We start from the raw sequence: 25,722 nt of genomic DNA on the forward strand, positions 1-25,722 counted from the left end.
TCTAATAAAAATTTCATTACATTTACAAGCACTATAGTCTCTGAACAAACGTCACACATCAGTTTAACACAAAAGAATAAGGACAGTTATTTTTTGTCCACTGGTCTTTGAATTTTCGGTTTACATCACTGTCTTCTTTTCTGTGTATTAGAATAATTCCTCATGTCATCGCGTTCATAAGTTCATTATTTGTACATATATTTCATTTGAAGACGTGATCAAATATATGAGTATGTGAAATATGTCCATAAAACTTAATACATGCTTACTCCAGTCAGTATATGATCTTTGATCGATTGTGAGCGTTGTTAACTCACTGTTAATTCTCAGCTGTACCGTGATCTCATGCGTAATACAGTGCAGTGACTGGATTATACAAGTTCATTCTCATGAATAAATGCAGAGAAAATGCTCAGAACCGGCTGACGTAGAACCAGATGATGCCGCCTCAGCAGCCAATCACACACTCCGGATGCACCCTTCTACATCAGACTCCGTGACGTTGCTTCAATTTTGCTTTTCAACCCGGAAGAACGAAATTTTCCAGAAAAAAGTAAAAAAAAAAAACAATAAGAATTCTACTTTGTGATTACATTTATGAGTGCTTTAATGTTTTCAGTTATGTGCAGCTTGTACATATCGGTTCACATCTCAGAAAATGTGTTCTGAGATGAAAAACTCACCGGCCACTTTATGAGGTACACCTTGCTAGAACTGCCTTAATACTTAGTGGCATAGATTCAACAAGGTAATTTTGGTCCATTTTGACATGATAGTATCATGCAGTTGCTGCAGATTTGTCAGCTCCATATCCACGTGAATCTCCTATTCCTCCACATCCCAAAGGTGCTCTATTGAATTGAGATCTGGTGACTGTGGAGGCCATTTCAGTATAGTGAACTCATTTTCATGTTCAAGAAACCAGTTTAAGATTATTTGAGCTTTGTGACATGGTGCATTATCCTGCTGGAAGTATCCATCAGAAGACAGGTTTATTATTTACATATGGGTTATGCGGTGCTTCAAGAACAAAAACTTGCTCAAGTTTAGTCAAAGCCCAAAACAATTATGCTTGTTGTATCCTACTCCGTGAGACCTTTCAAATGACATATAACATGATTATCTGAGCTGTATGATCTTTTGACACATTGGAGTACAAAAAAAAATTTTTGTTAACCAATTTTGAAAAACATGATTATCATTTTTTTGTAGCTAGGTGGCGCCCGCGAGCGGTACGCTCTGGTAAAAGGTTGAGTCGTCCCGTTGAGACAAGCAGTTGAAGAGGTGTACCTAATAAAGTGGCCAGTGAGTGTGTATTATATATTATATATTATATATATATATATATATATATATTATATATATATATATATTATATATTATATATATATATTATATATTATATTATATATATATATATTATATATATATACACACACATATCAATTAAAATTAACTCATGAATTTACTTTACCTGAATCCAGGAATCATCTTAGCAAAGCCGATGACTTTTTGAATACTATAGGAAACCAGGTCAGCCAAGTGAGGAAGCATGGAAAGACCGGTGCCCTCATCTTCCTTTGAGTCCGGGCTGGAGCTCAAACCCTGCTCCTGATACATCATCAACAGATTACTCAGATTCATCTTACGATCTCCTGACTCTACAGATGTGAAGAGAGAGAGGGGGGGCGGAGAGAGAGAGAGCGAGAGAGAGAGAGAGAGAAAAGAAATAAGGATTAATGCTTTGCTTCATCTCAGCAATCTTCAACAATTCATCTAACAGGTACACTGCAGTCTTCCAGCATTTTTTGAATGTTGACTAAAGAATTTACACTCTGAACAGTTGCCAACAGATCAAAGGAAAGTGATCATTCTTTGACTGATTACTTTGCATTAAATAAAATTAATGATTAATTTTTTTTTTTATTATTAATGATTTTTGTGGTGGGCCAGTGAAAACCTTGGTTTGGCAAGTAAAAATCTGAATTAAATGACCCAAGAAAAAAAAAGGACAGGCACACTATTTTGATACACTGGCCGACAACTCTGTCTACTTAGCTAAATAACAGAAGTGTTATCTCCCCCTTGTGTCTGTTCCAAAATCTGCCATCAGCCTTATATAATACAGCCAGACAACAAACAACTTCTGCTGTTAATGTTTAGTGAATTGTATGGAAATAATGTGAAAATCTTTTTACATTTCAGCAATTTTGTGTACATTTCATTTGCTGTCATTAAACTGCATTATGTATTATGTATGAACGATTATGGGGGGCAAACATATCGATATTGTTACCCTTGATATTGTAACTGTTTAACAATTTGGACTTTTTGTTATTCGGATTTGTAATAAATTATGCACAGCTTGCATTAGAATCATTGAAGATGTCTTTCCTGCATGATTCCACAGGTACACGTGACTGGTTAAGCCTGCAGCTCAGCACAAGCTCACTGACTGTCAGCGTACTGTGTTCCACACTGCAAACGCCTTCATAACAATAAACAAAGCTGTCAACAGTCAACACAGCAGAATAAATCTCTTATTTCCATTTTTCTATAGAGCAAACAATATCATCATATCATATAACGAAGAGATGTAAAATGTAATGCTGTGATCGACACTTTGAAAAATGAATCTGAACTGTTTATTATCAAAAACAGAGATTTCTAATTGGTTTTTTATATATATATATATATATATATATATATTTATATTATATAAATATATATATATATATATATATATATATATATATATATATATATATATATATATATATATATATATATGTATATTATAGAAATATATAAAACCCAGAAAAAAAGAAAAAAAAAAACATGATATAAAAGTACACATATTGTGAGATGTAATATTATGGTCACACCAATAATCCCTAGTACAGAATTTATAAAAAAAAAATGTCATATTTAATGTTACAAAAACAACTTGTTCTTCCAGTACGAGCCCTGTGTGTGTGTGGTCCTGGTAAACCCTACATAATGGGGATCAAATGTCCCCACAAAGATAGTAATACCAGTGACTTGTGGGGACATTTCTTTGGTCCCTATGAGGAATTCTGCTTTTAAATCATATTAAATGATGTTTTTTTTGAAAATGTAAAAATACAGATTTTTTTCTTTAATGGGTAGGGTTAGGGTTATAGGGGATAGAATATACAGTTTGTACAGTTTAAAAATCATTATGTCTATGGAAAGTCCCCATAAAACATGGAAACCCAACATATATATGTGTGTGTGTGTGTATGTGAATAGTCTGTTTGTCATTAGAGTGGCTCTCCTATGACGTCAGACATGGTGAGATGGACCGAGCCTGCTGTGCATATAAGACACACATACCTCTAACACACATACACACACGCCTGCCTGCGCCTCACACTGGGCTGAAAAACATTTCTCAGAATGAAGTTTACAGGTGATTTACGCACAAACGACTGTGTGTATGCATTTGTTTAGCATGTATACACATTTGTGTGTGTGTGTGTGTCACCTGGAGAGTGGCTGAAGGAGTCTGAGGAGGCATCTGATAATGAATGAAGAGACGCAGCTCGGCTGGCACTACGTGTAACTGGACCCTCTCTAACTGGAGGCTGCAACATAAAACACACACACGTAAACATGAACACATTGAACAAATTACCAATGTATGGAGGCCTAATAAACACAAAAAAAGTGAATAATAGAAGTTTTTGAACACTTAAAGTATGAATGTCTCTGCATTACCTATATAACAACATATCAAATCAATGACATTTATTTGACATATAGCAAACATTTGGTCAGAAAAAACAAAAGGTTTGTTAGGTTTCATATAAAATAAAAGAAATATTGTTTGAACTTGAGACAAAGTGTATCTGGACACTTTCTGGTTGTCAAATGCTAGTGGAAAATGTTTATAGTTAATGTACTAAACTATGGTTGCTCTCCAAGGAGATATATATATATATATATCATATATACACTACAGATCAAACGTTTAGGGTTAGTAAGATGTTTTTGTTGACTTTTATTCAGAAGGACATATTAAAGCTGCAGTCCATAAGTTCTGCCTCTTTGTCAGCATCTCTGTTTGAAACTTGCAATTACAGTTATTTGTGGAATTGTCATTTTTACATGGGTTGTGCATTGGCACTTGTCTGGCTATCACCAGACCAAGCTCAATTTAAAATTGAACATTGGTCTGGGGAGTTTGCTAAGTATTTTCTACTGCACAAGAGGCATGATCAACAAGAATTATTCACGCAATTGGATAGTCCTTCAACCAATCAGATCAACGATCCGGGTGACGTACTTTGCAGAGCGACGCGAAAACTCCAGACAGGTTTAGTTGGCAGCATTGATCAGCGGTTTGCAGAAGCAGCAATGGCATTGAGCGATTTGTGCAAAAAAACATGAAAGTGAGTGGTATTTACACCCATTTGAGCAATTTGTTTGCTAAACTAAAGAAGTCATTCAGCATCGTCAAGAGGTTAAAAGGAACTGGATTGACGGTCGTGCTTGCCGTTGCTTCTCTATCGTCATCGTGTTAAACCCCCCCTAATAGCGAGCTAGGTGGATAAGCCAGTCTGTGATTGGTTCCCGCAAAAGTGTAACAGAAGCAGTAGAAATGAATGTACGGGTTTCCAGACTGAGTTGCTGGGCGAAATCAAATCGCCGGCAGATCAGGCTGTGTTTACCCAGTCTACATCGGCACGGCTCTTCAGTGCGGATGAATCTAATGTTTGCTGTCAGTCACCACATTGGTGTGGACACTATACTTCGGAATTACAGTTTCTACATCTTGGAAGTACGACCAAAATAAGAATTTTCACCAGAAAATGTCTGAACAAGTAAGTAACAAATGTTTTGAACATTTATTGGTTGGTTATGTACAGTGCTCAGTAAATGAGTACACCCCATTTGAAAAGTAAGATTTTAAACAATATCTCAATGAACACAAAAACAATTTCCAAAATGTTGATGAGACTAAGTTTTATATAACATCTGTTTAACTTATAACATGAAAGTAAGGTTAATAATATAACTTAGAGAACAAAATTTTCAGTTTTACTCAAATTAGGGTGATGCAAAAATGAGTACACCCCACTGAAAGTCTCTGGAGCAAAGCTAACTTTTACACTACAAATGTGTAATTTAACAAGAATTCAACCACAGGTGAGTCTAATTATTCATTACACAGGTGTCCAGCAGACAGCTGACTATAAAAGGGTGTTAAAACCACTTCCCATTTCATGCTGTCAGCAATGGCACCACATGGAAGAGAAATGTCACAAGACCTGAGAAAGAAAATAATTTCTTTACACCAGAAAGGTGAAGGCTACAAGTGTCGGGGAGCTGCATTTCATTGATGGCATCATGAATTCACAGATGTACTACTCTATACTGAAAGAGAAGATGCTACCATCACTCTGTGCCCTTGGTCGTTGTGCACTTTTCCAACATGACAATGATCCTAAACACACATCTAAGGCAACTGCTGGATTTCTGAAGAAGAACAGTGTGAAAGTGATTCAGTGGCTCCTGATCTGAACCAAATCGAACACCTATGGAGAATTCTGAAGAGACAAGTTGAGCATCACTCTCCATCCAGCATCCAGTCTCTAAAAGAGGTCATTCTTGAAGAACGGACAAAGATAGATGTTGCAAAATGTTGCCAACTTTTTCATTCCATGCCTAGAAGACTTGGTGTTGTCATTAAAAATCTCGGAGGCCATACAAAGTATTGGATGTAGTAGTTTTTGTTGTGGGGTGTACTCATTTTTGCATCACCCTAATTTGAGTAAAACTGAAAAATGTGTAATCTAAGTTATATTATTAACCTTACTTTCATGTTATAAGTTAAACAGATGTTATATTAAACTTAGCCTTGTCAGTATTTTGGGAATTGTTTTTGTGTTCAAAATGTTACTTTTCAGAGGGGGTTGAGCACTGTACTTGCTCAAAAATTGATTTTGGATTATTTTTAACCCCAAAAAAAGTTAAGGACAGGAGCTTTAAATTGATCATAAGTGACAGTGAGGACTGTCACATTGTTATAAAAATGTATATTTTAATGCTGTTCTTTGGAACACTCTATTCAACAAATGGCGCTTTTCCACTGCTTGTACTACTCGGCTCGGCTCGCTTTACTTTCAGTTTGCTTTACCATTGCGGTTAGTATCGCTTTAAAGTGGGTGGGATAGACTGATCGTTATAGTTGTGCCGCTTCTACTGCTATGGATCCACTTCTTGTCCACCAACGATTCTGCACCTCATCTACTAACCAAGATACACCCATTTCTTTTTTCAAGTTGTGTGCGACAGTCGTTTAAAGCAAGTCGTTTCGCGAACAAATGATACTGCGGTGGCTGTTACTATTTAAATCCAGCGGGTTTGTTGTCTCATGTTTCAAATCCAATGACGCTGGTAGTGATGATTCTCTCTGACCAATCATTAATCTGCAGTGTTTACATGTCACATTTAGTATCGGTTTAAGCGAGCCTTACCGTACCATACCGAGCCGTTCCATGCAGTGGAAAAGCACCAAAAAGTGAGCTGTATCGAGCCATATCGAGCCGTTCCGAACTGTACCATGCAGTGGAAAAGTGCCAAAAGAATAATGAAAAAAATATAGCATGGTTTGCATAAAAATATGCACCACAACTGTTTTCAACATTTATAATATTATGAAATGTTTCTTAAGCAGCAAATTAACACAGAATTATTTCTGAAGGATCATTTAATGGCTGCTGAAAATTCTCACATTTGACAAAATCAATTTAGCTCCAGTTGGTTGAGAATTTGTTTAAGGAAGGCACTTGGTTTGATATTTATTATTATTGGAGTTTTTTTGGTCACTGAAAGTGTACAAAAACATATTGGTGCCATTTTACTGGTAGAAAATGAGAGAATATGCAGAAGAGGGAAAAAAAAAAAAAAAAAAATAGATGAGTATTTACTCTGAAACGTGAGAAGTCAGAGTAGGAATCATCATAGGTTTTGTGATGCGCATCCACCAGCGTGTCAATGATGTGGCGCTGCTCGTCTGAGAGCCGGGGTTTCTGCGCCTCCCTCTGAGCCTCCTCATCCTTTCTCCTCTGGATCAGATCCTTTTTTCTCTGAACCTCTTCATCTGTCAGTATAACTGAAGGAAAAGACAGACGAGTATCATTACTATACTCATGTAATATAATTCTATTACAGGTAAAATGCATATAAAAAATGAATGAGAAACTAAAATCGTATGTTGTTTTCCAGTGTTCTATTATGATCATAACTCATCATAATTTAGTTGTTTGCTGATGATAATCAATAGCTTTAAATTCAGTCACACAGACACTGATAAGGGGGAGAACAATTCCATCAGACTGATATTACTTGCAGAAATATTTGGGGAGAAAAAAAAAAAAAAACTGAAACACAATATCAGAAAACAGCTATATCTACTGGATATTTCTCTTTATTTTCCACACTAAGCTGAGAATAATTATTATTATTCATTTTCAAAAAATTATTTATTTTTAAGTTTATTTGAAAACATGGGGTAATGTCCTATATGAAAATGTGCATTACTACCAGTTTATTTTGGATCAAACTGTGACCTTTAGCAATATTCAGGTTTTATAGCTGTTATGATTGTTGGGGTCAATAAAACAATTCTATCAATATTGCTGCTTTATGATAAATTACCTTATCTTTCTGTGTGTGGTGTTTGTTTTAAAAAAAAAACAACACAACATACAAGCTACACTTTCTGCTGATAACTCTTCAAAACAAGAGCAATTGAGCATTTTGAAATCCCTAATTTGAAATACCTTCCACTTTCAAAATGACTTGCAAAGAATGGCCACTCAGGATCACAAATAGCAAAACTACTTCCTTATACTAAGTATCTCTTTGCTAACTGCCTTGTGTAAAGGACCTTTTGTGAAAGAATCACCTTCCTCGCTTTTGTTTGGTACAACCTTATAAATAAATTTCCCTTCCTGCAGAGCCTGTAAAAATGACAGTTGAGACACGTTGAGACTCTTACCCAGGTTAAATAAAATCGAAACTATAATTAAAACATGATATAACAAAGTGACTTGGCTCCTCGTGATCAGTGTTCCAAGATGTGTCATTTTGGCTAGTAACTCACACTCTTTCATCATGCCAATATCCAGGCAACGCTTGAGTCTGCAGGCCTGGCAGTGGCGACGGTTATCTTTAGTGATGGTGCAGCTTCCATTAAAAGGACAGGTAAAACTGGCCTTGCGCTTCATACTGCGCCTAATGAACACACACGTAAAACGCACACACGCATAAACTATAAATAGTCTGGCAGTATCACATTGGTTACAGATAATATGTGTTAATGTGTTTCCTAATGAACATCCGTGTAAATGTGTAAATACCAAATTGGATGAGAGAAAATATGAGTGTGTACCTGAAGAAGCCTTTACAGCCCTCGCAGGTCATCGCATTAAAGTGAAAGCCAGTGGCTTTGTCTCCGCACACACCACAGATCCGTGGAACATTACGGTCAAACTCATCTGGCACTTGAGTGGATGTACTAACGGCTGACTCCATCTCTGTAGGAGATGAAGGAGGAGAAGAGACAGTCAGAGTCATACATACATACAAAATTGTGCATTTATGGGATGATGGGAAGAACATTGTGTAATGTACACTACTGGTCAAAAGACTTTGTAATTAAGGTTTTTTTATTAATTATGGTTTTTGTAATGTCTTCTGCTCTCCAAGGCAGCATTTATTTGATCAAAGATATAGTAAAAAGTTATATAATGTGAAAAATGATTAACCTAATAAACAAAAAAAAGTGAACCATAAAAGTATTTGAACACTTGTTCAAATGTCTCTGCAATATATAACAAAATATCAAACCAATGACATTTATTTTTGACATATAGCAAACATTTGGTAAAAAAAAAAAAAAAAAAAAAAAAAAAGGTTTATTAGGTTTCAAAATATAAAATAATACAAATATTGTTCAAAATTAAAACAAAAGGTATCTGGACACTTTCTGGTTGTCAAATGCTAGTAGAAAAAAATTATTCCAATTTAAAATAACTATTTTATTATATTTTATATGCCACATGATACTTCAGAAATCATTTTAATATGCTTATTTGGAGAACATTTCTTATTATCAATGTTGAAAACGGTTTTTGCTGGATACTATTTTTGTGGAAACCGTGATACACTACTATTTAAAAGTTAGGTGTAAGTAAGATAGATAAAAAAAAAAAGACATGTATACTTTTATTTAACAAGAACACATTAAAATTATAGGTAACACTTTACAATCAGGTTCATTAGTTAAACATTAGTTAATGTATTAACTAACATGAACTAACCATGAGCATTTACTGCATTTGCTAGTCTTCGTTAATGTTAGTTAATGAAAATACAGTTTTTCATTGTTTGTTCATGTTATTTAACAGTCCATTAACTAATGGTAACAAGATTTTAACAATGTTTTAGTAAATGTTAAAATTAACATTAACAAAGGTTAATAAATGCTGTAGAAATGCAGTTCATTATCAGTTCATGTTAAGTAATGTAGTTAACTAATGAACCTTATTGTAAAGTGTTACCAAATTATTCTTTTGAGCTTCATATTCAAAGAATCCTGAAAAACCGATCACATTTTCCAAAAAAATATTAAGCAGCATGAACTGTTTTCAACATTAAAAAACAAGAAACATTATCCTATTTTTAATAATTGAGCCCCAATAATAATTGATAAAAACTGAGCACCAAATAAGCAAATTATATTTCTGAAGGATCACGTGACACCGACAGGTGTAATGATGCTGAAAATGTAGCTTTGATATCACAGAAATAATTTACATTTTAAAATATATTAAAGTTGAAAACATTTATTTTAAATTGTAATAAGATTTCACAATATTACTGTTTTAAAAATCTTAATTATTCCAAACTTTTTACCAGTAGTGTACGGCAGAAAAAACAAAACAAAAAGGAAATTCCCTATTTCTTCAGCAATGACCGACAGCATAACAAAACCACAAATCATAACTGACATTCTTTAGTAAGTGTTGAATAATTAACAATCCTTTAATAGAACAATATATCATTCTGATTAAAGCTATGAGACCAGTGTAACAAACCAAATGGGAGAAAAACAGAGTTCTTTATATAAGCATCACTAATGTATGCGCATTGATAAAGAGCGTATGAGATAGAGGGGAATATTAATTAGCCATCAGTGCTACACCACTGAGGAAGGGCTAGACCGCTCGGAAGATCGGAGTGGTTGTAGGAGACCGTGCAAATGAAAACAAACAGATGTCAGCTTCGATATATCCATCGGAAGCTTTTTTCAAAAAATAAAAAAGAACAAGGTCAGCAAACACATAAACATAAAGTCATTATAGCTCTATGGAACAAACCATGAGGAAAAGCAGCCGTGCTGAGATGAGTCAGAGGTCACAGTGACGCACCAACTCAAACAGCTAAAAAGCATCAGGTGATAAGAATATTGTCACAATAAATGTGTCTATGATAATAGCACGAGATTAACCCCTTCACTGTCGTGGTAAACGTGACCAGCAATGAAGTGGAAATCTATGTGAAAGGTCACAGGGACATCACGATTCTGTGTGTACAAACAGGAACAGCGCAAACCAAATAAACACAACTCGGCAAAGAGAGTGATGTCACGGTTTTCCTGTTTTCACTCCTTTTTGTGAGCTCTTCTGTATAAACTCAAAATCTTTCAACTTGAAAATATGCTGAAAGCTTCATATAGTGCAAGTTCCACAAAAGAAATACCAGTTCAGGTCTAATACACATGTGACCTCTTCAAGAGAAAGTTCTCAAATTACTCTTATGCACACAGAAAACTCACACTAATAAAACCATTTCAAAACACTTCAGCACATAATGATGCATTTATCTAAATTGGGCTGTTCATTTATTCATCTATTCAAAATGTGTGAAACATTTGCAATCCCCGTTTGTGAAGATTTAGTTGGCAGTCAGCCATAAACATGGCACTACTTATGTGCATATTTTTGAAGGTAACCTGCAGATGGACGTTGTTATTTTTCTTGGCTTTTCCAGTAATGATAATGATTGATTTTGGTTGTCAATAATCAGACGTCTTCAAAAAGTGGATGGAAATAAATCACATTATAATAAATTAAATTAAAATGAATAAATAAACAATTAACAAAAAAAGAAGAAAAAAAAAACAGCTTAATAAAATGTATGTGAACTTTGAAGTACAGGCCTACAGTGGTCCCAAATAATTGTTTAAATGTGTCAGTCATTCATTATATAAGAAAATATAAAACAAAGTGGTATTTATTTCAAAGATAGTAATGATAAAGTAATGACTAAACTTAAATCATTTTTACTTTATACAGGCTTACATAAGCATTCGCATATCGATGCAGTCAAGTGCAAGAAAAAAGTCATTGAGTTTCTTTATTCTGGATTGTGCCTAATTTCTCAACAGCCTGTGGAAAAAAAAATCTTTTAAATAATAAAGTAGACTTAGTGAAGTGAGCTGTATGACTGATTAGCCTTGCTATACAATATAGTCCTTACCAACTAATATTATAAGCAATGCTCCACATTACACAATAAGCTAAAATGAGCTTAACATTTAAGGTTCAACAAAAAAAGACGGTTAGGACCATGTTTGGAAACTCCTGGGAAATCCAGTTAATACAACTATTCATCTGATAATAAAAACAAGGGTCACACTTAGGACTCTACGATACTGGAAAAAACTGGCATTGTGATATATACTGTGATATGAAAACAATTTCACCACATGACTTGAATAGCTCTATTTGGACAGAATTAATCATTCTAGAATTATTGGGGTGATTTTGTAGGGGAGTGATACAAAAGAACAAAGATGAAAAAATTAAATAAACAGTGCTTTATGTTTTTCGGGCAAGTCTAACAGTATTCAGGTGCAGAAATGTAATAATCAAATGTAAAATAATGCATAATCTTCAATGTATAAATTTAATGAACTTAATATTTAGTAAAGCTACAAAAGTGAGTTTCTCTTTGTATTCTGTTGTTTGATTAAAGGCCAGAACACACCAAGCTGATGCCGACGAACTAGTGGCGACGAAAGCAGACTGCGGGGTTGGCTCACGTCGGCAGCGTCTGTGTCCAAAGTTGCCCTGATACACCAAACCGACGCTAAACAGCCGACGGCCAAGTAGCACGTCAGTTCTGCGCCTGCGTGAGATGAAATGCCTTTCCGAACCAGCAGGCGGCAGTAGCTGAACAGCCAATCAGAATGATCAGATGGCCCGATGGACCAACGAGCTCGAATCGGCCGAAAAAAAGCCGACGAGGACCAACTTCAGCCGACGGTGCGGAACACACTGAGAAAACTTAGTCGGCCGACCGCCGGCTTGAGTGTTCCTGCCTTAACATAAATGACACCAACTGCAGAAGAAACATTAGGCTGCTGTCACTTTAAGACCAAATGCATGGATATAATGATTCATTATAATATAATGAATTTTCTTTCTCAACGTTTCATTTACATTCACATAGTGCTGGGCGGTATGACGGTATATCGTGACAACGGTATAAAGTGTCTATCATTACTAGATCATTTATATCGTGGTATGCATCCACGTAGCACAGTACTACTTAAAGTTATACACATAAGAGTGATAAAGAAACATGCATGAAGGAAAAAAAAAACAAGATGTGCTTGATGTTGAGTGCAATAAGCTGTGAAAAAGAACTAATGTGGTTGGTGCTCGCGCTGACTGACATACAACCGAAGCGCGTGCACAGAAAGCCGCCTCTCAGACAGAATGCATTGCGTTTGCGAGGAAGGATACCCACCAAGATGGGCATTTTGACATAATTTTGCATTTATGTGTCTGTTCAAGCACAAATGCAGAGGTGAATGGATTTTTGTTTTTGTGCACAGAAAACAGCACACAAGTTCCGAATTGAGTTCTCTTTCACGTCTACTTGCACTCAAATGGTTTAAAATTGCTTGAATATTTAAACTGACAGGACTTAAAACACGTGCAAATGATAAACTTTCGCTCTATGATGGTTAAACTTTGCAATTAATCCTGCGATAGACGCATCCTGCAATGTGACTATCAAAGACGCGCACATTGCGATATCAATGCTAAAATTATATATTGTGCAGCCCTATTCACACTTCACATTAGGTGTCTTTAACTAATATGTACTATCATCAAAATTGCTTTTGCTGATATTGAGGTGGAATACAGGAAAGATTAGGGAAAGGTTTGATGGTATGGTTAGGTGTAAGGGAAGGGTCAACAGTGTAATTATAGATGTAACTACAGAAACAAAGCTGTAATTACATGCTGGTATTTTTTAAATATATGCACAATGTTAAAACATTTATGTACACAATAACTGCATTGTATCAAATTATTAAAGGGGTCATGACATGTTTTTTGTTTGTTTGTTGGAAAAAAACTTTTTCCAACCCGTTTCTCTCCCTCTGACTCAAACAGTCAGTTTTGGGGGTTTTCCCCTTTAAAAGTTCAGTGTAACCAGCCACTGTTATGATCGGCTAAAGTCAGTGCCTATGCATTAATTATTAACGCCCCCTAATCAGAACATGTGCGGAACTGTTTACAATAGTAGCGGGTGCTGCCGATTGCTATGAGGCGATGGCTCTTGCAATGATTCAGCCTTATATGTTTGAGCTGGAATTAGATGAAAATGAACACAACAACTAAGAATGGATCAGCCCGTGTCCACATGAAAATGTGAAAATATTTCGAATAAATTATATGTCATATCTATTTGTAACCCGAGACACTTGAAAACAGGTTATTGTTGCCTAATTATCGAGTAACTTGCTAACAGTTGAACATTATTTAACTAATTTCAATGAAATGATAGGTGTACCACTGACAAAGTGCATGCACAGGTCATATTTGAAGATGCAGCATTGATATGGCAAAATTGTACTTATGTACCACATGTACTAGAAACGAGGCAACATATTTTTATAATTCGCTTGTGTGAGTGTTTATATTAGCAAGTGATAAAAAGTAATATTTGTAAAGACCCTTAAAATGACAATTCTACATAAAATTCCAAAAATACCAAAAATACGATTGCTATAAACACTCACAGGTGCACTTATGGCAATCGTGGTGCAATGCCCACTGAGAAAGAACATAAATGCTGCATGAAGACCCAGTACGTGCACATTCTAAAAGACTATTAATAATAATTATGTTAATCTACATGTTTGAGTATTAACCTAATCTTTGAGCAAAAGTGTTCTGGCAAAGCCAGCATCATACTGCAATTCATTTTTTTCTTAAACTGTCATTCATCCGTGAAATGTAGTGAACACGCACGTAAATTAACACTGACGTGACTGGGGCGTTCGCAAAAAATAACCATTTTGTATAAAATAAACATATTCAAACATGTTTTTCCACAGCCAGGAATGGCACATCTGCGTGGCATCGCAATCTTATTGTAAACAGCTACTTCTTCATATCCACTCGCCGCACATCGACTGAACAGCTGTGGGCGTGACAATGATGCGATGATGCAAAATTAGGCATAGCTGTCGTGCGCTGGAGGCGGTCATATGCAAACGACTGGAGCTATGATGTCACCTTGCCCCGTAGGATCCACAACGAGCTGTATTTGGAGCTTGATTAAATAAATGCTTTGTTTATAATGGGGAGGACGTCTTAAGCTATGAAACTTGCAGGAATTTTTAAATGGTACAAAGACCTCTTATATGCTAAAAGATCAAGGCAAATTTGGTTTCTCATGTCATCACCCCTTTAATTGAAATGTTAGTACATAGTAGTTTAAAGGGATAGTTCACCCAAAAATGAAAATTATTCCATGATTTACTCACCCTCAAGCCATCCTAGGAGTATATGGCTATCTTCTTTCAGACGAACACAATCTGAGATATATTTAAAAATATAATTAGTCCTCCAAGGTTTATAATGGCTGTGAATGTTACCCCAAATTCAATGACATGACGTACTATGCGTTGTACATCATGGCGTAGTGTAGAATGTCATGGCATTGTGTACTACGTCGCGGAAGTTAACGTTTTTTGGATGTACGTCAAATGCGTATGGCTGTTGCGCCAGAAGCTCATTATTATACTTTATAAAGTTTTAAATAAGGACACTTGTCTTACACAAACGCATCGATTCACTTCAGAAGGCCTTTATTAACCCCCTGGAGTTGAATGGATTCATTTTTTTATGGATGGATGTAGGGCTGGGCGATATATCGCATGCGATTGTCACGCGTATTTCGTCAGTTCCCAAGCCACGCAATATCGCGTTCATTATCAAAGGCGATTCATCTGCGATATGAACACGATATTGCGTAGCTTGTCAGTGATCTACGGTTCTGTCTATTAAATGGCGCTCCATTTGAAAGCAGGTGATGGCGATTTAGAGGTAATCAGGGAACCAGCTTTACTGACGAAATGCGTACGTGACAATCGCATGCGATATATCACCCAGCCCTAGATGGATGCATTTTTGTTTTTTTTGTCTTCAGAATTTGGGGTACCATTCACAACCATTATAAACCTTGGAGGACTAAGGATATTTTAAAATATATCTCAGATTGTGTTTGTCTGAAAGAAGATAGTCGTATACACCTAGGATGGATTGAGGGTGAGTAAATCATGGAATAATTTTTGGGTGAACTATCCCTTTAAGACAGTTGATATAAAGTGAGACCAAAACAAGAATATAATGCTGAAAGTCTCACAGAATTCTCTTTCCTTTTCTAAAAAATTGTTGGATAAATTTAGTCTTTGCTTTCACAAGTCTCCAAAATCATTAACTGCGTGTGCACAGTGTGTGTTTTGTTGAAATTCTGGACTGTGCACAATGCACATGCCACATCTCCGCTATTCGCACTTGCTTCAGTATATGGCTCTTGTTATCAATGCACACATAGCATGAAGGAGATAAGAGACTTTCAGAAAATGTTAAATGTGTCTTAATTGGGCAGTCAGGTTAATGTTCCATCTTATGCCACATAGCATCTTAGGAAATCTGAGAACACCTGGGATATTTTAGGTCTGGACATGTGAAGACGGCATGACTGACACTTTGACTGAGGCCTCACTATATGTATGACCACAATGCCCTTTAAGGTAGTGCAGAGTTAATGATTGAACTGACTGAAGCATCACATAGCACTAACAAGTATGTAGGCCAAGGTGTACGAGAAAGACTGTCCCTCTTCAGAAGGATGACCTGGTTGTGAGTGCAATGGCCTGTTTATCATAAAAAAAAAAAAAAGAACATGATGTACACCATGACTAAACCGGAGAAGATCAGCAATGAAATAACATGCATGATCACTATCTTTTAGTCAAAACTGAAAGTGAGGATTGACTAAGAATTGACTTTGAACTCCTCAAAACACAAAAAAAGCAAAGAGCAAAGTCATTGCGGATAAGCATGGATTAGCATATTCCATAACATATTGCAAGTGGTTATTGTGTAACATACAGTGTTCATGCTATAGTAACTCTATAACATGTAGCTATGGTGATACTTCAATCATCATACGTAACTATGGTTCCTTCGCAATAAATACTTCCTGCAACTGAATAACGTGGTTCGACTTTGTAACTAGTGCGACATTTAGGCATAGTTAGGTCATAAATTTAAGTAAACAGAGAAAAGCACCCCAGCCCTTACAGCAGAGGCGGAGGGGCGCCTGTATGCAGGACAGGACAGAGATGCTGTCAGGGTTTCATAAACCTTCATTAGCTATGACAACAGACAGAGACAGACTCACAAGGCAGGAATGCCAGGCCTGGCATAGAGACCATGTGGAAAACACAGGAACACATGCGACAGCACATACTAAGACTCCATAGAAATGTTCTCACACTTTGAGCAAACCGGCAAACTGGCGTTGACGGCTATAATGCAAGAACGATCAGCAGACCCATAAAAACCATAAAAACAGACAGAGACTTTGAGAGAAACTGTCCTACACATTTTCTCCACACACACATGCCACGGAAATGTGTGCGTATGTGTAATGCACAGAGCCAGTTGGGTCAATTCGGGTCCAGAACACACAGAAACTGCTGTTGTCCTCAAGCGAACCTGACTGGAAACACACTGCCAGATTATAACACTGCCACACACTCACACACAAAGTCTTTCTCTCACATACACAACACACAAAATTCCACAAGTACACCACACAAATACAAACTTAGACTCATGCCAAGCAACACTCTATGAGGACATGGTAAAGTCATTTTTCTGTTGGATTCTTTCAGAAATTTCCATCTGCATAGGCTAAAAACATACACATTATGTAAATATAAGTAATTGTTTATAGTAGATGCTTAACCACAGGCAGCATTTACATTAACATACCTCTCAGAAACCGGAACAGCCGATATATTCCTTGAAATCAAGCTGGTTTAGATTTAACCTCAAGAAATATGGTCAACTTGAGGAGAAACACAAATTCAAATCCATGTGAGCCAACATCACATCCTCAAAAAACAAAAAATCTTTGCATAAACCCAACTTAAAGGGATGTTCATTTGTCTCTTATTTTACAAGTTTTCTGATATGTAATGCAAAATAATGTTAAAAAAAGTGGAAATGAAAAGTGCAGCATTCTCTTCTGTATTAAAGAGATCGTTCACCGAAAAATTAAAGTTCTGTCATCATAAATGAAAATATTTAGAGAATTCTTTGTTTAAAGATAACAAAAACCATTCATTTTGTTCTTCAAAATGTCTTCTTTCATATTCCACTGAAGAAAACATAGGTTTGGAATGACATGAGGGTGAGTAAATGAAAATGTTGATAGAAATTACATTTTTGGGTGGAGAATGCTGCACTTTTCATTTCCACTTTTTTTTTTTTTATTACTTTAACCTATGGATTTCTTTTTTATTTTTATTGTTTGCATTACTTATACAGTCAAACCAAAAATTATTCAGACATTTTTTGATATATTTTTACAAGTGGGTGCAGGACACTATAGTTCATTTATGTAAGTGAGGATTGCAAAATAAAGTAAACTGTGACATATTATACCTAAAAATTCTTCATACAGTGGACTACCAGTAAAACTGATACAAATTTGGAACCAAAAATTATTCAGACACTTTGACCTGACCATGTTTTGCTTAAGTGTTATCTGACATAATTAAGATTATTTTTTCTAAAACAGTTTAACTCTGAGATCTGTATTACCATTTTCTTTAAACTATAGTGAATGAACTGTATTAATGAATGAAATATTCAAGGTGTCTGAATACATTTTGGTTTGACTGTATATCAGAAAACTTGTCCAATAAAGGACAAACGTGCATCTCGAAATGTCGATGATGTACACATAACCGAGTGTGAAACAACTTAAGACAGTTTGAAGAAGAACCTCAACTGAGCCTCAGCAACATCCACCTCTAATTGGTCAATAGCGGCATTATTCGTGTAATGACCACTAAAACTTAATGGACCCTTTTCACAGATTGTGATGACGCGTTTTAGCGATCATCAATATCATATCGTTATATTTTCTTTTTTTTTTTTTTTTAAATGTAGGTACATTTATAACGCTATACTTAGTATTATATTACCGTTGCATCAAATTACAAAAATCTAGTTAATGCTGCTGTGAGAGTGTTTCTAATACAGCAGCCATGGGAGCGACAGTAAAAGTGACATCTTTCTCTCTTCTGACTCCCGTTATCAAATCACTCTCCATTTTGTTCCTCTTTATGAAAGTTGTGAAAACACTATTGTTGATTTTTTTTCTTTTGCTATTTGAGCAAATGGAAACACAAAAAATATATTTAATGTATTCTCTCATTCACCGCTATAGAATTTTACCCAACTATGACAACTTCCGCTTCTGAGAAACTCGGAAATGTGAAAAGGGTCTATTATTATAGTAACACTTTATAATAATGTTCATTAGTTAAAGCTGCAGCCCACAACTTTTTTGTGTTAAAGATTTACAAAAATTATATAATGATAATATACAACATGAATCCATTTTCCAAACCGTGTTTTTGTCTTATCCTGAATCATTATGGTACACTTATAATAAGTGTTTATATTCAGACTATTTCAGACCGGACTGGTAGGACTCGCCGCAGAGTATCACAGTAACTGCGTGACTCGCCATAGACATACACAGAGAAAAGTAGCTCTGGCTAGAATGTTCCTCCGCAAGACGCGTGCAGTTCTGTTTATTAACCGCTAGTGGGCCAAAAATCGCGGACAGCAACTTTAACATTAAATAATAATGAACTACACCCTACAACATTTATTAATAATTGTTAATGTTAATTTCAACTTTACATACAACATCTTTAAAATCCAGAGTTGTATTTGTTAACGTTAGTTAATGCACTGTGAAGTAACATGAACAAACAATGAACTGCTGTATTTTTAATAACTAACATTAACAAAGATTAACAAAAACAGTAACAAATGTATTTCTCATGGTTAGATCAAGTTAGGTAATACATTAACTAATGTTAACAAATTAACCTTATTGTAAAGTGTTACCATTATAATTATAGTGAAACAAAATCCCCCTGCTTCATGGTAATGACTGACTGACTGTATATGCCTTACATACTTCTAGAAAATGCTAAATATCTATAGGATTTAATAAAAAACAATGAAAGTTAAAAAAAAAAAAAAAAAAAAAAAGATCATACATTTCCTTTTTTCAGTCTATTTGATTCTCAACCCATGTAGGTTTAGTGAAGCCATATATAGCAATGTCAAGCATCTGAGCAAATAGTACCAATCCACAGTAGATGCTGTGCAAAGACATACATTAATCATTTATCATTCCATCATGCTGAAAAACCTCCACACACTGAACATCAATTATTTCTGAACTGTTAAATTCACCATAAGCAAACAAATATTATTTATAAAAAGATGCAAAGACAAAGATAGCACTGTAAAACATTAGCCACCACAGTAAACAAACAAGCATCAGGCCAGCACTGTTCAAGTTACATTACAAAATGGCCTGAAGTCAAAATTAGGCTGTTTACTAATGAGAAATCTTTCTCAGCTTTACGTATTCGTCTTTGGTTACCCTTGCCGTAATGCGACCACTCACTCTGCTCATGCAAACATGGGGCAAGAACACACACATGACCAGAAAAGTGTAACTGACTCCTCCTTCCTCTTTCCTCCCTTTTCCCTCCTTCCGTACAGGGGGTCTTTCTACCCTGTGTCCAATCCCAGTGGTCTGCATGCACACACACGCATACACACATACAGAGCCAACTTCCCCTTCAATGGGCCTCTCTACAGGGCTACAGTCAAGGCCTCACAGCTTCTGCCTAGAGTTACAGAAACTACACACAGGCCCACACATTCCAGCCTCTGAAATGAACACCGCCACAATAACAACCTAAACATCACAATCCAATTCCTTTAAACAAAAGAAACATATCAGTGCAACCTACATAGTGCAAGATGTATAGAAAGGAAGTCCAGTATGACACAGGCTCAGAAACGATCATGATTGTGATCAAAACACACAGGTGCATGGGAATTCTGGAACATACTGAACATGTAAACGTCCTGTATAGAGTAATATAGATTTTGCTACTGCTGTGCATTCTGGAGCTCAGCACAAAGCCATGTAGTTTTAGTAACTTCTCTTGCACTGATAATCTAGTAAAACTAACAAAAATTAAGAGAAAGAGGGGAAAATGTGTACATATGTATACATTATCAAAGATTTTAATGTTTTTGAAGAGGAAAAAAAAGGTCTCTAACAAAGAAAGAAGAACTGTTCACCAAGGCTGCATTTATTTGATCCAAAATGCAGCAAAAACAGTCATTATGTGAAATATTATTACAATTCAAACTAACGGTTTTCTATTTTAATATATTTTAAAGAGTAATTTATTCCTGTGAAGGCAAAAGTGAATTTTCAACAGCCATTACTCCAATCTTCAGTGTCACATGATCCTTCAGAAATCATTCTAATAGCATATTTGCTGCTCAAGAAACATTTATTTTTACCATCAATGCTAAAAGCGGTTGTGCTGCTTAATATTTTTGTGGAAACCATGAGAGATTTTTTTCAGGATTCGTTGATGAGTAGAAAGTTCAAAAGAACACTGTTTATTCATAATAGAAATCTTTTGTAACATCAAAAACTTTACTGTCTTTTTTGATCAGTTTAATGCATCCTTGCTGAATAAAAGTATTCATTTCTTTTAAAACAAATGTTTTGACCAAAAACTTTTTAATGGTAGTGTACAAACGAAAGACAGTGGTACTGAATAAAGGGGGAAAGAGGGTTTTGAAACCTTTCCAGGGTATCACGTCTAATCTTGTTACATGGTTGGATATCTCATACTATTTCCCCTCAAATTAGAAAATAGCAACCATGAATTTAAACAATGGAGCATCGTTCACAAAGCAACCAAATGCATAATAGCAACACAAAACATAAACACGTTATATCTGGGAATTAATATGGCCAGGTATTTTTCTTTTGACCATGCTTGTCTGACATGCCCTAACTAGTTATCCAATACACTGTAAGAAAAAAAAAAGTCAGTAAAAATAGGCCACAATGTAAGTATAAATATGAAGAAATTTCCCATATTGTTTTTTTTTTTTTTTGTTTGTTTTTTTTATACAGGTGTTTTGCCTGTTTTTTCTTAAATTATGCATTGTGTTGTGTTTTAGGGTTAACGGGAATTTCCGTAAAATTACTGCATAATGTCCTGGCAGAAAATTACCAGTACATTTTCCGTTTTTATTTCTTACAGTGTAGGAATGCTGAAAAAGTCCTAGCCCAGTTCAACAGACATGTTAAACAAACTATGCGGACTACAACAGATTCTCAACATACCAACAGCACAATGTGCTTTCATGTCACACGCTCCCTCTCTCTCCTATATGAAGGGCATTATGTTTAACAATACTGCTGAGGTTAATATGATTTATTACCATTATTAGGTTTTTAATAAAGCATTTTTATGTTTCACTTTCATCATAAGGTTTTATAAAACATCCATCAGAAAAAACACTTTTTTCTGAATATGTGAAAAACTACAATAATGTGTATTATTGTGATTGCAGAAAATTAACAAGTACAAAAATAGCAATTAAATAGTTAATTGGAAAAATTACTTTCACTTAAAATTATTAAACATTATAAACAATAGGCAAGTGCATAATAAATCATGTCTTAATGTACATTTAAATATGTGAAAATATATGAATGAAAGTTTAATTACATTGTAACTATTCTAATGTATATTAACTAATGATCTATTAAGCATTACGAAATGCATTAATGTATGGAAATATTATCAAAGAAAACTATATTATAAAGTCATACCGCAAACCCATAGCTATCAAAAAAAAAAAAAAAAAAAAAAAAACATGTATCCGCTGTGAATCACTAAAGCCTGCATTTTTATGAATTCCTAGTTCAGTATATCTCTGACATTACAGTGTTTGGTTAGAAAAGTCAGCAAAATCTTCAAAGCAGTAAGTTTATAAGTACTGGTAAAGCTATAGAAGAGATATTGTCGTTGTGGCTGCATGATGTCGCAGTTACAAATTACTGCAACAGATGAGCAGATACGCAGCTATACTATCAAACTCATTACACGCTTTTATGTTGCTTTGAATAGAATCAATGCTCATTAGAACTAATGTCCTGCTTTAAGTCATTCTTCAGAACTGTGTGTACTTGGAGGCATGTGCAAAGTTTTCCACGTTGTATAACTTGCCAAGATCGGTGTTTAAATTGCATTCAATCAGTGCTACGAGAAAAATGCCTCTAAGACACAGAACGAATAAATAAACAGGTTTTCTAGTGACGAACGTGTTTTAGCTCAGAAACTACCCACATGAACTCTCTCTCTATCTGGATCTCATGTGCCATGTTAAAAAAAAAACAGTCACTTGAGTAGGTTACCTAACATTAGCAGACTAGCAGCTTTTGTTTTGAATTGCATTAGTGTGCGCACAAGGTTCACTTTGATAATAATGTGTGTTAGAGTAAACAGTTCGCTTCGTACCTGCGTGCAACTTTTCCGATCAAGCGTGATGTGACTTTTGCTGCTTCACTCTAGCCCGTAACTTGTAAATCTTGTTTTTTTCACGCCGAGAACTTGGCGCCAGCTCACATGCTAGCACGCCGAGAAAACACGCCCACCGCCTCGGCAGCGCAGCCCGCAGAGGGTCGCCTCGCTCCGCGTCCAGCCGCACCGCAGCCCCGTATTCGCGATGGAGCCTCCGGAGGAGCTAGTTGATGAGATGCTAACGAATTACGCTGGCTATTGCTGCTTTGCAATCCATCCCGTGCAGATTTTATCGCGAGTCTATGAATTAACTAAACACAAATAGTACAAAAATATCAGTCGAATCTGAAAGCACTACCTCCGCGCCCTGTGGGTGATTCGCAGTTTCCGGGCACAAAACAAACTTTGAACCCACGCTGGTTAGGACTGTAAAAATGTTGTACTTGACCCTAAATAGATGGGACTCCGTGTAATTACGCCCCGCCCCGACTCTACCCTGTACGGTGGATTTTCCTCCAAAGACTGTGCTGTGAGCGTTCGTCCGCTGTTTTGGTTGGTGTGACATCCTCTGCCACGCGCGCACTGTTTGGACAGGTCGGTTGTTCGTAAAGCGCGTGGGGACAACTCCCACATTCCACAAGCAAAACACATTCACTCACACGCACGCACGAACCCCACTGCATTCACAGGCAGCGACTGCGCGCGCACACACACACTCACACACACACTCACGCGCGCGAGGGGTGTGTCGTGACGTCAGAGGCACCAACGAGGTAAACAGTTTGTCCGCATGAGGTCGAGCGTTATGTTCGTGTATAAATGAGGAGAAATGTGTGTCAGCCACTTAATTCGGTGTTTGACTGCGTTATATGAATTGAAAATCATTTACTCATCCTGTTGTTGCAAACCCGACTTTCTTCTTTGGAGCACAAAAGAGCCTCGGTCACTGTACTATTCACTTTACGTAAATAAAAAAGCTAAACGGCTATCATTCCCTAACATTCTGCCTTATTCTCTCTCTCTCTCTCTCTCCTTTTTTTGTGGAAAAAAAAGTCATAAGGGTGACTAAATGATGAGAAAAAAATATTATTATTGTTGTATTTTACTGCTCCTTTAAGAAAAACATAAATACAACACAAAACAATTTATGGCCGAGCCAATAACCTACTTAACCTAATAGCAGTATGCGATTTCCAGTCACTACAGTAACCGCAGTAATTCATGGAAATGTTCAGCCATCTATGACGGCTAGTCTTTTTAAATATAATATTTTGGTTTGTAAGGAGATGAGTTCATGTTTTTTTTGGGTGTGTCTGCCTGAGTAGTATAGCAGAGGCTTCTGTTTTAGGCCTTAAACTCAGCACATGTTGTGTGCTTGTGTGTATTCATAAGAGCAAAATAACATACAAGTTTGATTGTGTAAGCCTGATCACATGGGGAAATTCATCCCTGTGGCACCCAGTGTGAGAAGAATGGTTCTGTGTCATGTTTGTGTGCATTACATTTGTATGTATATAATATCTGAGCAGTAAAGATTGATGGTGAATGTACGTGAATGAACGTGATGGGGTGACGTAGCGAAAGGAAGATCGTAGAAGCATGAACGGAAGTAAAAGATACAGAGAGAGGGGCCTCTTATGGTTATCCCCTGGCTGTTTCCGTTGTCCTCTCACAGGAACATATGGGCTATTGTCTGGAAATATAGAGGGGCACGTTTAGGGTACTAAGCATTCTTTGTACGTCCACTTAAAACAGAAAAGCAGAGAGAAATAAAAGATTCAGAGGCTTATGGAATAGGTACATAATCATTACACTATCAACAAAATAATATGTGAAGCTATGTGCTTTTGATGTTTAATCTGGTCTTGTGACCTTCAGATGACTCTGTCATGGTGTTCACCTATAAAAGATCCCTCTCACGATAGACTCCTGCATTTAAAGACTATATGATCATACTCACTTTTTTTTTCCAAAACCTTTGTTCTTTTCTCTCCATTTGTAATGCACAAAATGTTCTGACGGTTACAGTGATGTAACAGGTCATAACCGCTCAGAGACTACAAAGATCATGCTGGAATGTGCGAGGAACATAGAATGTTACTTCATTTTAGGTCAAAAGTCAAGGGCAGCCAGCCAATCAGGATTCTGCATGGAAATCATTCAAATTTTTAAAGCTATAAACAATAAAACGTTATCAACAATAGACTTTGTAAACAGCATTAATACAGTATGCCTTTTTTGTGCTTTACTTTTGTGCAAGATAAGGAGTTTGTTGGATTCATAGTTGGCATTGTAAAATTAGATAAAACTTGGGTTACGCTTTATTTTAAGGTATCCTGGTTACTGTGTAATTACATGAATAAGTACTAAGTCATTTTAATGAACGTACTTACTACAGGGTTTGGTTAAGGGTTAGATGTGTGTAATTGTGTATAATGTACTGTTATAGGAAGTGCACAAAGGGAAACAAAAAAAGAAAACACTCATCTTTATTGCTACATATTTACTCATAAATGGCACAATAACAACACCAAAAAAAGCATTTGATTTCATGGAGAAAGGTTTGGATAAACAGTGGAAAATTTGACCAAAATAAAGGCAGTTTTCAGCCTCAAATTTGACTCTTGCAAATGCTTAAAGAATCTATT

At 35.9% G+C, this 25,722-nt stretch overlaps 1 protein-coding gene across 5 annotated transcripts in view; it reads right to left on the reverse strand.

The window, feature by feature from the left end:
• The window catches only part of vdrb (vitamin D receptor b), a 33,226-nt gene extending 9,467 nt beyond the window's left edge, over window positions 1–23,759 (reverse strand). The window contains exons 1-6 of one of the 5 annotated variants that reach the window (XM_067372652.1): window positions 23,570–23,759; window positions 8,423–8,567; window positions 8,135–8,265; window positions 6,957–7,141; window positions 3,509–3,608; window positions 1,475–1,661 (exon numbers count right to left, since the gene is read on the reverse strand). In XM_067372652.1, the coding sequence (XP_067228753.1) occupies window positions 1,475–1,661; window positions 3,509–3,608; window positions 6,957–7,141; window positions 8,135–8,265; window positions 8,423–8,567; window positions 23,570–23,639 (818 nt within the window). In that variant the 5' untranslated portion in view covers window positions 23,640–23,759. Of the gene's footprint in view, window positions 1–1,474; window positions 1,662–3,508; window positions 3,609–6,956; window positions 7,142–8,134; window positions 8,266–8,422; window positions 8,568–17,405; window positions 17,428–23,071 lie in introns of those variants that run through there. The other 4 variants (XM_067372655.1, XM_067372654.1, XM_067372653.1 and 1 more) reach the window with 4 other exon arrangements.
• Window positions 23,760–25,722: the final 1,963 nt, after the last annotated feature.

Source organism: Chanodichthys erythropterus, chromosome 21, assembly GCF_024489055.1.
Source record: "Chanodichthys erythropterus isolate Z2021 chromosome 21, ASM2448905v1, whole genome shotgun sequence".
Lineage (NCBI taxonomy): Eukaryota > Metazoa > Chordata > Actinopteri > Cypriniformes > Xenocyprididae > Chanodichthys > Chanodichthys erythropterus.